This window comes from Sorex fumeus, unplaced genomic scaffold, assembly GCF_029834395.1.
Source record: "Sorex fumeus unplaced genomic scaffold, SorFum_2.1 ptg000007l, whole genome shotgun sequence".
NCBI classification, from domain to species: domain Eukaryota; kingdom Metazoa; phylum Chordata; class Mammalia; order Eulipotyphla; family Soricidae; genus Sorex; species Sorex fumeus.
In genome coordinates, this window is record NW_026606064.1 from 34,004,866 (window position 1) to 34,018,594 (window position 13,729).

At 40.6% G+C, this 13,729-nt stretch overlaps 1 protein-coding gene across 2 annotated transcripts in view; it reads right to left on the reverse strand.

Moving 5' to 3' along the window:
• Positions 1 to 13,729, reverse strand: part of NELL1 (neural EGFL like 1) — a 1,007,676-nt gene that overhangs the window by 487,640 nt on the left and 506,307 nt on the right. For both annotated transcript variants that reach the window (XM_056131034.1, XM_056131033.1), the window contains exon 13: positions 6,164 to 6,289. In XM_056131034.1, the coding sequence (XP_055987009.1) occupies positions 6,164 to 6,289 (126 nt within the window). The remainder of the gene's footprint in view (positions 1 to 6,163; positions 6,290 to 13,729) is intronic.

Below are 13,729 nucleotides of genomic sequence, written 5' to 3' on the forward strand. Positions count from 1 at the left end.
AGAGTAAATTATTGCTAAGGAAGAGTAATAGCCCATGCAAAGTTTCTACAGAACATGAAGACTGTTGGATAGAAAATAAAGCACAGGGTGACCATTTTATGATGGACAAGGATTAAAATGCTGCAAGATAAATCAGAGAGACAGAAAGGGGAAAAAATCAAAAGGGAGTTTGTGGTAAACTGAAGAGTAGAGATGTGATTTTCTGTGTAATTGGTTACTCTGTAAGAGCAACTTGTTAAAAGCTTGCTCGGGCATCAAGTTTGCTTTAGAATGGAGTTAAGCTCTAGCAAGACTGGGAAACATGGTCCATTGCACAGACCAGTGTACACATCAGTTATGATGTCCACAGAGCAGGGATCCAAGACTTGGGACAGGGCAGGAAGTGGACAAGACTGGTCTGAGAACAAAAGGAAGGGGACGTGGCAAAAAAGTCATCAAGTATAACCCCTAGCTTTGGGGCTTCAAATGTGGAAATATTGGCACTTACATTTGCTGAGGTGGGGAAATGGACGGGAGGCAGTTTGCAGTCATGGACGGACATCAAAGATTGAGTCTCACACATATTAGTCTGACATCCTTAATAAATATCAGTGCACATATGTCAAGTTGAATATATGATTGAAAAATTCAGGAGAAAGATTGGAACTAGGTACAAATTTAAGAGTTATTACTACTAGAGATGTTGTTAAAGTCATGAGGCTAAATGAGGCACTGAAAAAGAATCTAGAAGTGAGGCGGAGAAAGGGAAGCAAGGTGGAGCAACAACCTTTACAATGTTAGCCCAAGGAAACCAGCTAAACACACTATGCTGGAGGTTAAAACCAGAAAATGGAATGTTTCAAAAGTAGTACAAAAAGTGTATTTGAAAGATAGAGGGCACTTTCCCCATCAAGGGTTGCATGCCTCACAAGCTCAGATGTGTAATTCCTTTCTTCCACTTGATGTTTACTCATCCTTGGCTTATCCCACTTTGGGCAAGCCTGTATTCCTTCATGAACATGTAAGCTCTCTCTCTACCTTTCCCTCTCCCTCTCTTCCCCCTCTTCCCCCTCCCTCTATTTCTCCAAACAAAATTATATTACTTCAATAATAAATAGTAGAGGAAAATGTGGTCAGCTCCGCTAAAACTTGCCTGGACATGATAGAATATAAGACCAACACATTTAGGTTGACCCAGCTAAATCTGATTTTCCTGGAATCCTAGGAACAGAAACCTTCAGAAGTGGGTAGAAAAGAGTACGTGAGGTGAGTACAGAGAAGAAACAACCATCACGGACAAGCTCATTGAGTTTTGCTATAAACAGAAGCAGAAAAATGGGGCAGAAGATAAGGAATATAGTACCTAAAGACTCACAGAGAGAAGAAGGACCACATGGAGGGCTGGCTCCACAGCTCCCGGAGAAGAAACCAGGTTCCAAAAAGAGCCGAGATCACCAGGAAGTCCCAGATGGGGTAGGTGCTGCATCCCGCCTCCCCCAGATGGAACCCCGGTGACCAGAAGCCTCCACAAGCATAGCTTGAGTATGCGGGAACTAGGACTTTTCCTCCAAACCGCGTGGCCGCGACATCTCTGTATACACAAAGTGATCAATAGGAAGTAAATCACCCAACGTTTCTCCCTGAAAATCAGAGTTAAGTTTGGAGCACGGTCACAGCCCCAGAAGCACAAGGACTTAATGCAGAACCCAGCAGCTTGGAGCAGAAAAGTGAACGGACTATGTGTTAATCCAGGCCATCATGTCTGCCCGGAGGGGAAAGGGTGTTGCCCCATTCGCCATCTCCTCTCTAGAAAGAAAGATGGCGGCCGCATGGGAGTCTTGTGGACAGCAGGTATGAGCTGGGGATGTGGGGGCGACTAAAACCTCATGGGAAGGGGGGCGTTCCGGTCCATCCTTCACGCCCTACCGAGGCCACCAGTTGCCCCCCACGAGCAGCTCTGCAGCATGGCCACGGCCCCAGAAACACAAGGACTTAATGCAGAACCCAGCAGCTTGGAGCAGAAAAGTGAAAGGACTATGCGTTAATCCAGGCCATCATGTCTGCCCGGAGGGGAAAGGGTGTTGCCCCATTCACTCTCTCCCCTCTGTAAAGAAAGATGGCGGTCACATGGGAGCCTTGTGGACAGCAGGTATGAGCCGGGGGTGCGGGGGCGACTAAAACCTCATGGGAAGGGGGGCGTTCCGGTCCGTCCTTCACGCCCTACCGAGGTCACCAGTTTCCCCCCACGAGCGGCTCTCCAGCATGGCCACGGCCCCAGAAGCACAAGGACTTAATGCAGAACCCAGCAGCTTGGAGCAGAAAAGTGAATGGACTATGCGTTAATCCAGGCCATCATGTCTGCCCGGAGGGTAAAGGGTGTTGCCCCATTCGTCCTCTCCTCTCTGGAAAGAAGATGGCGACCACATGGGTGCCTTGTGGAGAGCAGGTGTGAGCCGGTGGTGTGGGGGCGACTAAAACGTCATGGGAAGGGGGGCGTTCCAGTCCATCCTTCACGCCCTACCTAGGCCGCCAGTTGCCCCCCACAAGCGGCTCACCAGCACGGCCACGACTCCAGAGCACAGAAACCAATCTCCTAATCTGACTCTCAGTAGAAATACTTCCAGGGTTAATTAGCAAAATAGCGGAAATCCAAAACCAACATTTACTTCTTGAACCCAGCTGTAGAAAGTGAATCACTTCACAATGCTTTCTCAGCATGTCTGATCTGGGGGGAGAAGGTAAACTCTAAATAATAGTGGTGCATCTTTTATTGAAACAATGACTCTAATCAAAGCAGATAGAGTGTCAACTAGAATTCATCTGCCTCGCAGGCATTGGGAGGGGTGGGGGGTGAGGTTTTATTGGGGTTCTTCGTGGTAAAAAATAAGTATTGGTAAAGGGAAAGGTGTTTGATATTTGCATGACTGAGACCTAATCCTGAAAGCTTTGTAACTTTTCCCACAGTGATTCAATAAATAAATAAATTATTTAAAAAAAAAAGAAAAGACTCAGTAGGTAAGAATCCAAAGATTTCTTTTGAGAAAAATAATGTCAAGACCTTAGAAGTCCAAAGCATGCTGTTATGGAAGAGGCAGTGAGAGTGGTACAGATGTGGATAGGCACAAACAGAAGTGGGAAATTAAGAGGGAAAAATTACTTTATCATGGTTACCTCAGATTCTGAGATTTCAACAGCCTATGGTCATATGTGGGCTGGAGAGATAGCACAGCAGGTAGGGCATTTTCCTTGCACGAGGCTGACCTGGGTTCGATTCCTCCGCCCCTCTCAGAGAGCATGGCAAGCTACCGATAGTATCCCTCCCACTTGGCAGAGCCTGGCAAGCTCCCCGTGGTGTATTTGATATGCCAAAAACAGTAACAACAAGTCTCACAATGGAGACATAACTGGTTCCTGCTTGAGCAAATAGATAAACAATAGGATGACAGACAGTGGTATGGTCACATGTATCTTACTTTTTCCCACTTTGTGGGCCAGCATTCCACTGAGGAAGTGAGGGAAAGGATCACAGCATTAGCATTCTGAATGGTAGGTTTTGCTAAACTTTGCGGGTCATGAGGAAGACTTGCGTTGTATACCATAAAGTGATATAAAGTGATATAATAAGAAACTTCATATTCATTAGCATTCCCCCACCTCCTTAGCCTTTTCAAAGTCTTCCCACCTACTTCCTACTGTGAGGTTTCCACTAGAACTCTGTTTTCCAAGTCACATAGTCTCCTGCTATCTGGCTGAATCCTTGCCTCACTTTTGTTCTTATATTTTCTCTGTTCTGTTTCTCTCATACAAAATACAGTAACAATTGCATACACTTTAAAAATTGCTGGTATGGGGCCCAGAGGAATAGTACAGCAGGTAGGTGGCTTGCCTGGCATGTGGCTAACCTGGGTTCTATTTCTGATATCCTATATGGTACCCTGTGCCCTGCCAGTAGTGATCTCTAGTTCAGAGGCAGGAGTAAGTCCTGAGAACTGCTGGAAGTTACCTTCAAAACAAAAATGAAATTTCTGGTATGTATATACCCATATACAAATGCTGGATATAATTTTCCATATTAATGAACTGGGTACCCACTGATACCCATTTACTATGCTTTTTATCCCATACAACATAGTCCCCTTCCTTAAAGGAGTTCTTGGGCTATTTCGTCAATTAATATATTTCCATCTTGTTCCATATGTAAACTACTGGAAGAACACCTGGACTTAATGGGCCTTTAAAATAAACAGCAACCTATGCCTCCTCCTCAGTGAAAAAAAGTTAGAGCAGATTTAGCACAAATGTAATTTCCACACAGACTTTCCATGCAGCACAGCCTTAACAATTACCAAATTGCATAATATGGTACCACTGTGTTTGGGCAAACAGTCAAAGGCTCTTTGTAATTTTAGGATTAAAAAGTCAGTCAAGTTGACAATCAGGGGAGTAGATAATGAAGGTATGGCATATATACACAATGGAATACAAGGCATACAAAAAGGAAGGTTGAAATCATAAAATTTGCCACATCTTTAGTGGATCCGCAGGATATCATGTTCAGTGATGTAAGAAGGAGTATGACAAATACCAGGTGAACTCAGTTATATGTGGTATATAGAATAACAGGAGGAGGGAATATAAGGAACCAAAGGGGAGATACCTGGATTACCTGGTCCCTACATTATAGAACTGAATAAGATAGGGAAGGAAAGAAACCAAAGAGAGAAACGACAGAGAGGTAACAGGGGCAGGAGGCAGTGGGGTTCAAACACATTGGCAGTGTAGAGGTGTGGTTTATCTATTTATCTAACCACAGAATCAACAAAACTAAAAGCCTGAGATACAAATTATAACAACAAAACTTAAAAATTTGCCAGTCCCCTCTCAGTATCTGTGTTGCAAACCATAATGCCCAAAAGAGGGGAGGAAGAGGGAAGTTGAGAGGGTGAAGGAGAGGGGAGGAGGAGTGAAGGGAGGAGAATGGAGGAGACAGGAGAAGATGATGACAATGAAGATGAAGGAGAAGAAGGAGGAGGAGGAGGAGGAGAAGGAGAAGGAGAAGGAGAAGGAGAAGGAGAAGGAGAAGCAGCAGCTGCAGTAGCACTGGTGGAGGAATGGGTGTTGGAACATTGTATGACTGAAACCTGTTCATGAAAGCTTTGTGACGTATCTCATGGTGATTCAATAAAACAACAAATTAAAAAAATAAAAAAGAAAAGAAATGTGCCTGTCAAAGAGGCAGGCTGGGAGGGAAACTGGGGACACTGGTGGAGGGAAGCTGACAGTGGCGATAGGACTGGTTTTGGAACATTGTACATATGACACTCAACTATGAATAAAATAACGTTGGAAACCGCAGTGCCTTAATAAACTTCTTGCAAAGTAAGTCAAGGTCTGGATTTGCTATTAAGAACAGAGTAAGTCATCTATAACCTCACCTATTTTTAAGGTTGTGTTTGCTTATAGACTTAAAAGGGTTTTGCCTTTTTTAAAATTGTTCAGATCTTAGCATACTATATTTGCATATCCTCTCTTTCCACCTCATAGGAATTTAAATAACAATGTGTGAAGATAGATAAGTGAGATTAGGTCTTCTGTGGTCTTTGGAAACCTGTATCAATCTGAACTCTCCGACCCCTTAGCTGAAGATCAGTGACTTCTAAATATACAACAATCAATGGTAAAAGCTTTTGAGTATACAGAATGCTGCTTTAACTTTTGCAACTTTTTGCACTTCTGAAAAGGTCATTCAGAATAAAATACATTACGAAAAGAGCGGCATTCCATCCTGAGTGAAAAATTCAATTTTTAAATACCAATGTCATTAGAACAAAGAAAGATGCAAAAGCTAAGAAAAGATACGACATGAGTGAAAACCTGTCTTTATTATTTCTGTACGCAGGTTTCAGAATGATAATTTAAAAATCTTATCCAAGAGAAAAAAGAAACAATTCTCTACCACCCTTACCCAATGAATAGTTCAGGACTCCACTGACTAACTGGAAATACACCAGCACTCCAAACCAAAAGTGTTACACAAAGTCAGCACAGAGCACACAGAAGTTCAGATCATATTTCTGGTGTCTGAGTTAGATAAAGATAATGCTGAATGCACACACAGCTAAGTGTACAACACAAATGCAGGGAAGAGAAATGTTGGATCCGAAGAGCAATACTGCAAGCTCACCTGTACAGGAGAAATCATCCACACGAATGTATCCTGGAATACAGTCACAGCGATATAAGCCGGGCAGGTTGACACACACAGTATTAGCATGACAGTAATGCATCTTAGCTGCACACTCATCGATATCTAAAGAGAAAAAAGGGAAAAAACAAAATCAGGGTGAAAAAAATGATTGAAACTAAGTGTAACTATCTTACAATAAAGTCAGAAAAGACAGACATTCTTTGATGTTAAAAAAAAGCAAGATACATTAAACATACAAGGTTCGGTACAAATTCATCTGGTGCCCCATATCCCCTTTGAGCCAAAAGAATTTCTAGAAAGACGCATGATAAGATATATCAGTTAATGACCCCAAAAGTATAAAGACTGAATTATTATCAGTCTCTCAACAAGAAGGACGCTTGATTTAAATGCTCCAAATCAAAAAGCTCTGTGACCACTAAGTTGATACCAATTAATATTTAGTAGGTGTCAACTGTAAATGGTGTAGCTTTTATCAAGGAGATCAAGGGAATACAGATGCTTCTGGGCATGTGTCTTACTAAAACATGCCTTACTCCATCTGTTACAAGATAATGGTACATGCAGTTTCTCCCATTTTTACTCTGAAAATAGATAGCAGCTGTTGTTTGGTGCAAATGAATGTGTTCTATACCTTGAACCCAAAGACTCATGCCAAGCTACAGAGTAACAGCCTGATTCTAACGGAACTATCTTACTCCCTTTGGGTGAAGGTCAGAGCACCATGGGTTTCTAATAAGAGAGCATGGTGGGGCTGGAGCAATAGCACAGTGGGTAGGGTGTTTGCCTTGCACGCAGCTGACCCGGGTTCGATTCCCAGCATTCCATATGGTCCCCCGAGCACCACCAGGATTAATTCCTGAGTGCAAAGCCAGGAGTAACCTCTGTGCATCACCGGGTGTGACCCCAAAAGAAAAAATAATAAAAAGAGCACAGTAAGAATTAAAATAACTTACAATCTTAAGTACAGTTTGGTTTTTACTAGAAGTTGCTTTCAATAATGACTTTATTTTACTCAAATTGCTTATGAGTGATGAATAGAGAAGAGGCTATAAACACCAGTAGAAAATCCAGGAGAGAATCCATGAGTTTCAGTTGCAACAGGGCTAGCTCCTAGCCTATGAGTTGCATTAAGTAACTGAGTTTCAAAATATTTTTGTCACTTTACATAAAAACCAGTCCTGAAACAAATGCTTTATATGTTTAAATACATATCTATTTGAATTCCCATATAATTCTATAAGTAGAATTATAAACTAATTTTAAAGTTTAGAAAGGCAGGGCTTGCAGAAGTTAAATATCTGGCACAAAGACATTCTGTTTAAATATACCATACCTAGGATTTGAATTCAGAAATCAATCTCTGATGTAGTATGATTTATTTCATGAAACCCTCTTGAGAAAGGCAATGAGTAAACATTGTTTTACTATTAAAATACTCATTTAAGTCATAATAATCCTCACATACTGAAACCAAGGATAAAAATAACTATATCATGTCACTAGAAAACCCATTTATTAATTTTAAAATGGAAATTAGATTGATTGCTAATGAAACATCCTGAAAAGACACCAGCTTCTTTTCAATACTAAAAAATCTGTCAGTTTATCAATACAAGTGACTGTTATTGACAATGTGTCTAAGAGAAGAGGCACAGTTGGCAAGACTTCATCACTGAGATGAAAAAGCAATTTGGGGGTGGCAATTTGGGGGTGAAAGTACTCTGAAACTTACCTATTTTATACATGGAAAATATAAAAATGACTCCAAAACTGTTTCAAAACAAAATATCACAAAAATAAATGGAAACAAAAACTACGGCAAAATATTATATTAAAATACTATTAAAACTAATGTAGCTTTTGAAAGTAATGCCAAATCAATACTAAATATCTTTAAAAGGATGCCATCAAGTTAAAATGTGAGCAAACTCTGGAACTTGAGATCACATAAAACCTACACATGACCATAAGTTCTTTCTAATCGTCAGGCCATTAGAATTTCTAAATGAATTGGTTCCTGGCATCAGTTAAACATTTCACTTCCAGAAGAGTGAAGATCAGGCAAGTTGAAAGGAATCATGTTTCACGAATAAATAAGTAACCTGTTTTGTGACCTGCTGCTGAGATATTTAATAAAGTAAAGACAAAACCACTAGATTTGCAAAGAACTTTACTGCTGACCTTGATCAACTTTGATTTTAGTAAAGTAATGGAGCAAAGCCTAGGCAGAGAGGACTATAAATCAAAGGTAAAAAAAGTAGAGAAACACAAACTTTGTCTGGGAGGGGTGCATGAGAGTTGGGGGCCACAATCTTTGGTGCTCAGGGCTTACTCCTGGCTCTGTGCTAATGAATCATTCCTGAAGGTATTCCATAGACCATATGAATTCAGTAGTTAAGAGACTGAACTGGCGTCTGCCACGTGCAAGGTAAATACTCCCTGTACTATCTCTCCAGCCCCACCAAGACAAACGGTTGAGGTACTCTGTGTCATAACGAGAATAAAAGAGTAGTGGTTTGAGGAAAACTGTGTCAAGAGAGTCTTGTGGGCTGGAAAGATAGTACAGTGAATAGGATGCTTGCCTTGCAAATGGCATGGGTTCTATGCCCAGCACCCTACCTGGTCCCTCAAACACCACCAGGAGTAATTTCTGGTGTAAGCAAGGAGTAACCCCTCAGCATCTCTGGGTAAGTGATCCAAAACACAGAGAGAAAGAGAGAAAGAGAAAAGTCTTGTTTAAAAATGGCAAAAATGACAGTATGCTAGTATGCTTTTTGGAAAGACTCCCTGAAAACCAGTAAGGGCTGTAAGAAACAGAAGAATAAACCTATCATTGCAGGGACAAAGTCCTGGGGAAGCCAAGGGAAGGTGAGTTATAGTGCCTACATAGACTAATTCATCTTTACAAAGAGAATGAAGCCAAGAGATTAGGCAAGAGATACAGATATGTTGGAACATCTGTTAGTGGGAAAATCAAGTAGCTCTCTTTTTACCTTTTTCTTTTTCTTCGGTGAATAAGAGGAGAGAGTATCAAATGAAATTTAGAAAAGGCAAGAGTTACTGAAGAGTTACTGAAGGGAGAGGGGAGGGAAAAAGAGAAAGGGAACTTATTAAGGTAAATAATCAAGTGGCCAAGAATACATTTATAACTTCTAGTCATAAATGTAAATGAAGTATCTTAGCATGGCTAAACATTGTTTTCATCTCATTAAGATAAATACAGGATAATTAAAAAGTTAGATGTAATCAGAAATTAAATTTTAGATAAATAAAAATGGTAAAGGTAAAGGCCCTCCCGTTGATCGCCGATTTGCTCAAGCGGGCCCCAAAGGGTTATAAGAGGCAGCAAAAGTTATTTTGTAATGATCAAGGGATATGTACATCAGAAAGAACTCACACTCCTAAATGTATATGCACCTAAGGAGGGACCAGCAAAATACTTAAAACAACTGCCAATAGACTTGAAGAAAGACATTGATAGCAACACAATAGTAGTTAGAGATATCAACACCACTTTGTCACCTCTGAAAATAGATAAACTAGACTAAAACTAAGCAAAGAAATATTTTGAGGGAAGAAATGAAAGAGAGGGAATTAGTGTATAAATAATATAAATATACGCATATATATATACACACACTAATGAAAGACTCTCTCTCTATATAGGGTCTTTCATCCTCAAAAGGCTGAATACACATTCTTCTCAAATAAACATGGAATATTCTCCAAGGTACACCACATGCTCAGACACAGAACATACCTTCACAAAGTCAAGTGCATAGAGATCAAAGAAAGCAACGCTCTTCTCAGACCATGATGCATAGAAAGTAGAAGTTAATCATTATCTCACTCATCAGTGGAATATAAAAGTCAAAATGAGAGAATAGATAATACTATACAATGTCAAACCCTAGGCATTACATTATAAAATCAATTACCAAATGGGGGAGTGAATGGCAAAAGAGAGCAGATTAGTCTTGCTGCTTTCATGGCAGTAAGGTATAGTAATTTTTACATATTGATCCTATTAAGCTTAACACTGCAATAAAAATTAATACTATAATAACACTATTATTAATAACACTATTATAATAACACTGGGCTGGAGTGATAGTACAGCAGGTAAGGCTTCCGCCTTGCATGCAGCTGACCTGGGTTTGATTCCTTTGCCCCTCTTGGAGAGCCTGGCAAGCTACCGAGAGTAGATCTCACCTGAACGGCAAAGCCTGGCAAGCTACCCATGATGTATTCAATATGCCAAAAACAGCAACAAGTCTCACAATGGAGATGTTACTGGTGCCCGCTCGAGCAAATCGATGAACAACAGGAGGACAGTGATGGTGACAGTGTTTATAATAACACTATAATAAAGATAGGTTCTGCTTTATCCCCAATTTAAGCTAATTCTAAAATAGTAGCTCAGATTTAGAGCACTCACTGGAATGGAGCCAACACTTTCCTCTCTCCAACCCACTTCCTTCCCTTCCCCTACATCTTTATAGAATTTCCTAATGCAGTTCCTATGAGTTAGTCTCAGAATTTGCTTCCTGGGGATCCCAACCTGTAGCAGAAATGTTGAGGAAGGTAAGGAATAACTGTAGTTAGACAGCGGGAGGAAAGACTAAAAGACTGGAGTGCACGACATTAAGATTGTGGAGGTTGTTTAGTTATTGTTGATTACAAGCCCTTTCATGTGACTGCAAAAGGGTAGAAGAAGGAGTACTGTAAATGAGTGAGTACGTAGCACCAAATCAGTCAGAGGGGCTTACGTGGCAATAATGATATTCGTCAATCCAGATTTCCTCTTTCCAGGCACATAATAGAATTGCAATTCCCCATTCTCTTTAAAGTTTATCATGGCAATATGATTGAGCATGAACATTAGCTCTCAACTAAGCCCTAAGCAGAGTGATGAACAAAATGTCATCGTGGACCTCGCAGCCTGGCAAGACACTCAGTGAAGCATGTAAATTCTACCAAAAATGAGACCATTTTAAATGGGGAGATTTGACATATTCTGAGAGGGTCAGAGAACATTTCTCTATGAAATTGATGCTTCAGACCTAAGACTGGAAATAGAAGTGAGAGGAATGGATAACATATCACCAGACAGAGAAATATGTTTGACAAATATTAGTTACAGGCAGGATCTCTAGCCTGTCTGCAACAAAACGGAAAAGCTGAACTCAGGGCAGATCCTGGAAGCCATTGGGAAGGGGTATAAAATAATCTAATTCCTGATTTTGAAATATCACTTAGATGGAGTGAAGAGAATGAACAGGGGGAAGGAAAGCCAAGGACTAAATCACATTGGTATTTTACTCACAGAGCTACAAACACACTGAACTTCATCTGCTTCTGCTAAGATGCTCAGCCATTCTTTAAGATAAGAAACGAGTCAGGACTTGCCTCACAGGCAATTCAATCTTCAGCCTGTGGCCACAGCTACAACCAGACTGCTGACTACAACTTATGTTTCCCTGTCACAATCCCTGTCAACTTCTCCCAGAAAGAAACTCCCTGCTCATTTCCCTGAGGCCACTGAGGAATGGCTGAGTCTTTTGCTTCATCAATGCTGGGAAGAGTCAAAAAAAAAGAATAAATAAACAAACCTTATTTTAATTCAAATAGTAAAGGCTTTTTATTATTTCAAAGGATTCTAAGGTTCTAAAAAAAAAAATCTTTTAACAACTTGACAAGGGGATGATTAGAAAATCTCAGTGAGATTTTTTCACAGATTTAACCAGTCTTTGCCCTCTATACAGCATCAAACACCCCAGGGTCATACATCCAGTCAGACCCCTCAGTGTCTCTGAGTAGAGTCTCAGTGACTACCACAGGTAATTTCTTCTCTTGCCTATTTAATAATTTCCAGGAATCACTCCAGAAAAAGATGGCACCAAAATAAGGTGACAAAGGGACCAGAAAATTAAATTGTCACAACCTTATCTTTGTTGTTTATTTTTTCATCATCCAACTACCAGATATAAAACTACTTCCTGGTATGAATGATGGGAAGGGAAGAAAGATAGTAGAGTTTTGGGATCATGCAGCTGGGTCCCTTCAGACAAAATGAAAAGAAAGGGAAGGAACAACTTTCATGGTTTGAAGATGAGGGTAGCACATTTGCCAAAAATCAGATTGCTTCTCCATCCTAGTGGGAAAGAATAACCCTGCAGAGAGTAGCCATAGGATTCAAGAGTGCTTCAAGGCAAATCTGATTATAGGAAGAATCACAACAAAATTATCTTCAGAGAGCTGGGCTATCTTGAGAAATAGCAATATGAATTTTCAAAATGAACCAAAAATAAACACTGTTTTTTTTTCTCACAGGCAAAAAGAAAGAAAAAGAAAGAAAGAAATGTAAAAGGGCAAAGATGTTAACACATAAACAAATAAAACAACCCAAACGGAACTCCCTAATAATAAAAAACTGTAGCTCACACAGATTCAGTCCAAAGCAGGGCTCTTACTACAGTCTGAAACACTATCTGACCTTTGCCCAGCGGGCGCCGGGCTCAGCTGGCAGCAATTTCTTTCATAAAAAGGTCTATCCACAGCATAAGGAGGAGACCAGATCAGATTATTCGATCCTAATCCTTACTTCCCAGAGTAGTTAAGGTGTGTCAACAAGATGATGAGCTGCTGATTATTACGTCTCACCATCTCACCGAATGGAATGATCTCACTCATTTGCAGGATATAAAGAAACAGTATAAAGAAACAGAGTAGGAGAGTAATTATTAACCAGAGATAATAGAAAGAGGAGAAAGGGTCCTTAGGAAGTTTGCCACTGTGGGAGGAAGGAGGAATGGATTGGGAAAGGGGCCCCTGAGGTAATGATTGAGGGAAACAGTCACTTTGGAGGAGGACTGAAAGAAGGTATCATGACACACATGATATACCCTCTCAGTAATAGTACTGTAAACCAAAGTACCTAAAGAGAGAAAAGGGGAAAATAAAAGTGACTGCTAGAGAAACAGGCGGGGGGGGGGGGAGGGTAAGGAGGGAAAAATGAGCACACTGGTGGAAGGAATTGAAGGGGCTTTGGTGAAGGGACTCCTGCTTGAACACTGTACCCCCCAGAACTCAATCATGAATAATCTTGAAACCTAGGAATTCACAGTGATTCAGTCATTTTTGTTTTTAATATTACTAGGTTCTATGTTTTAGGCACAGAGTCAGGATGCCTCGGGTCTAGGTTGGAATCTGCCCAAGTCTGACTTGAGTATCGGCCAGCATCAGCTCCCGGTTTCTACTCTACAATATGTGAGATTCAGCTTGAGCTGCCAGGAAGCATCTAGAAACAAAAAGATCTCCAAAGTCTCTAACTGTGTCCAATGCTGTTCATGACATTTGTTCAGGTGCAACACTGTAAAAATAGCAATGCTGCACACTATGCCTCACTGCTTACTTGGCTGACATAAATCAAGTGCTAACAATTTCACACTTGAGTCTTCTGTGGTGAAGGTCCCCCAAGTATACAGGAGACTTCTGCTCCCAGAAAGAAAACAGATTAATATAAATTCTACTATTAAT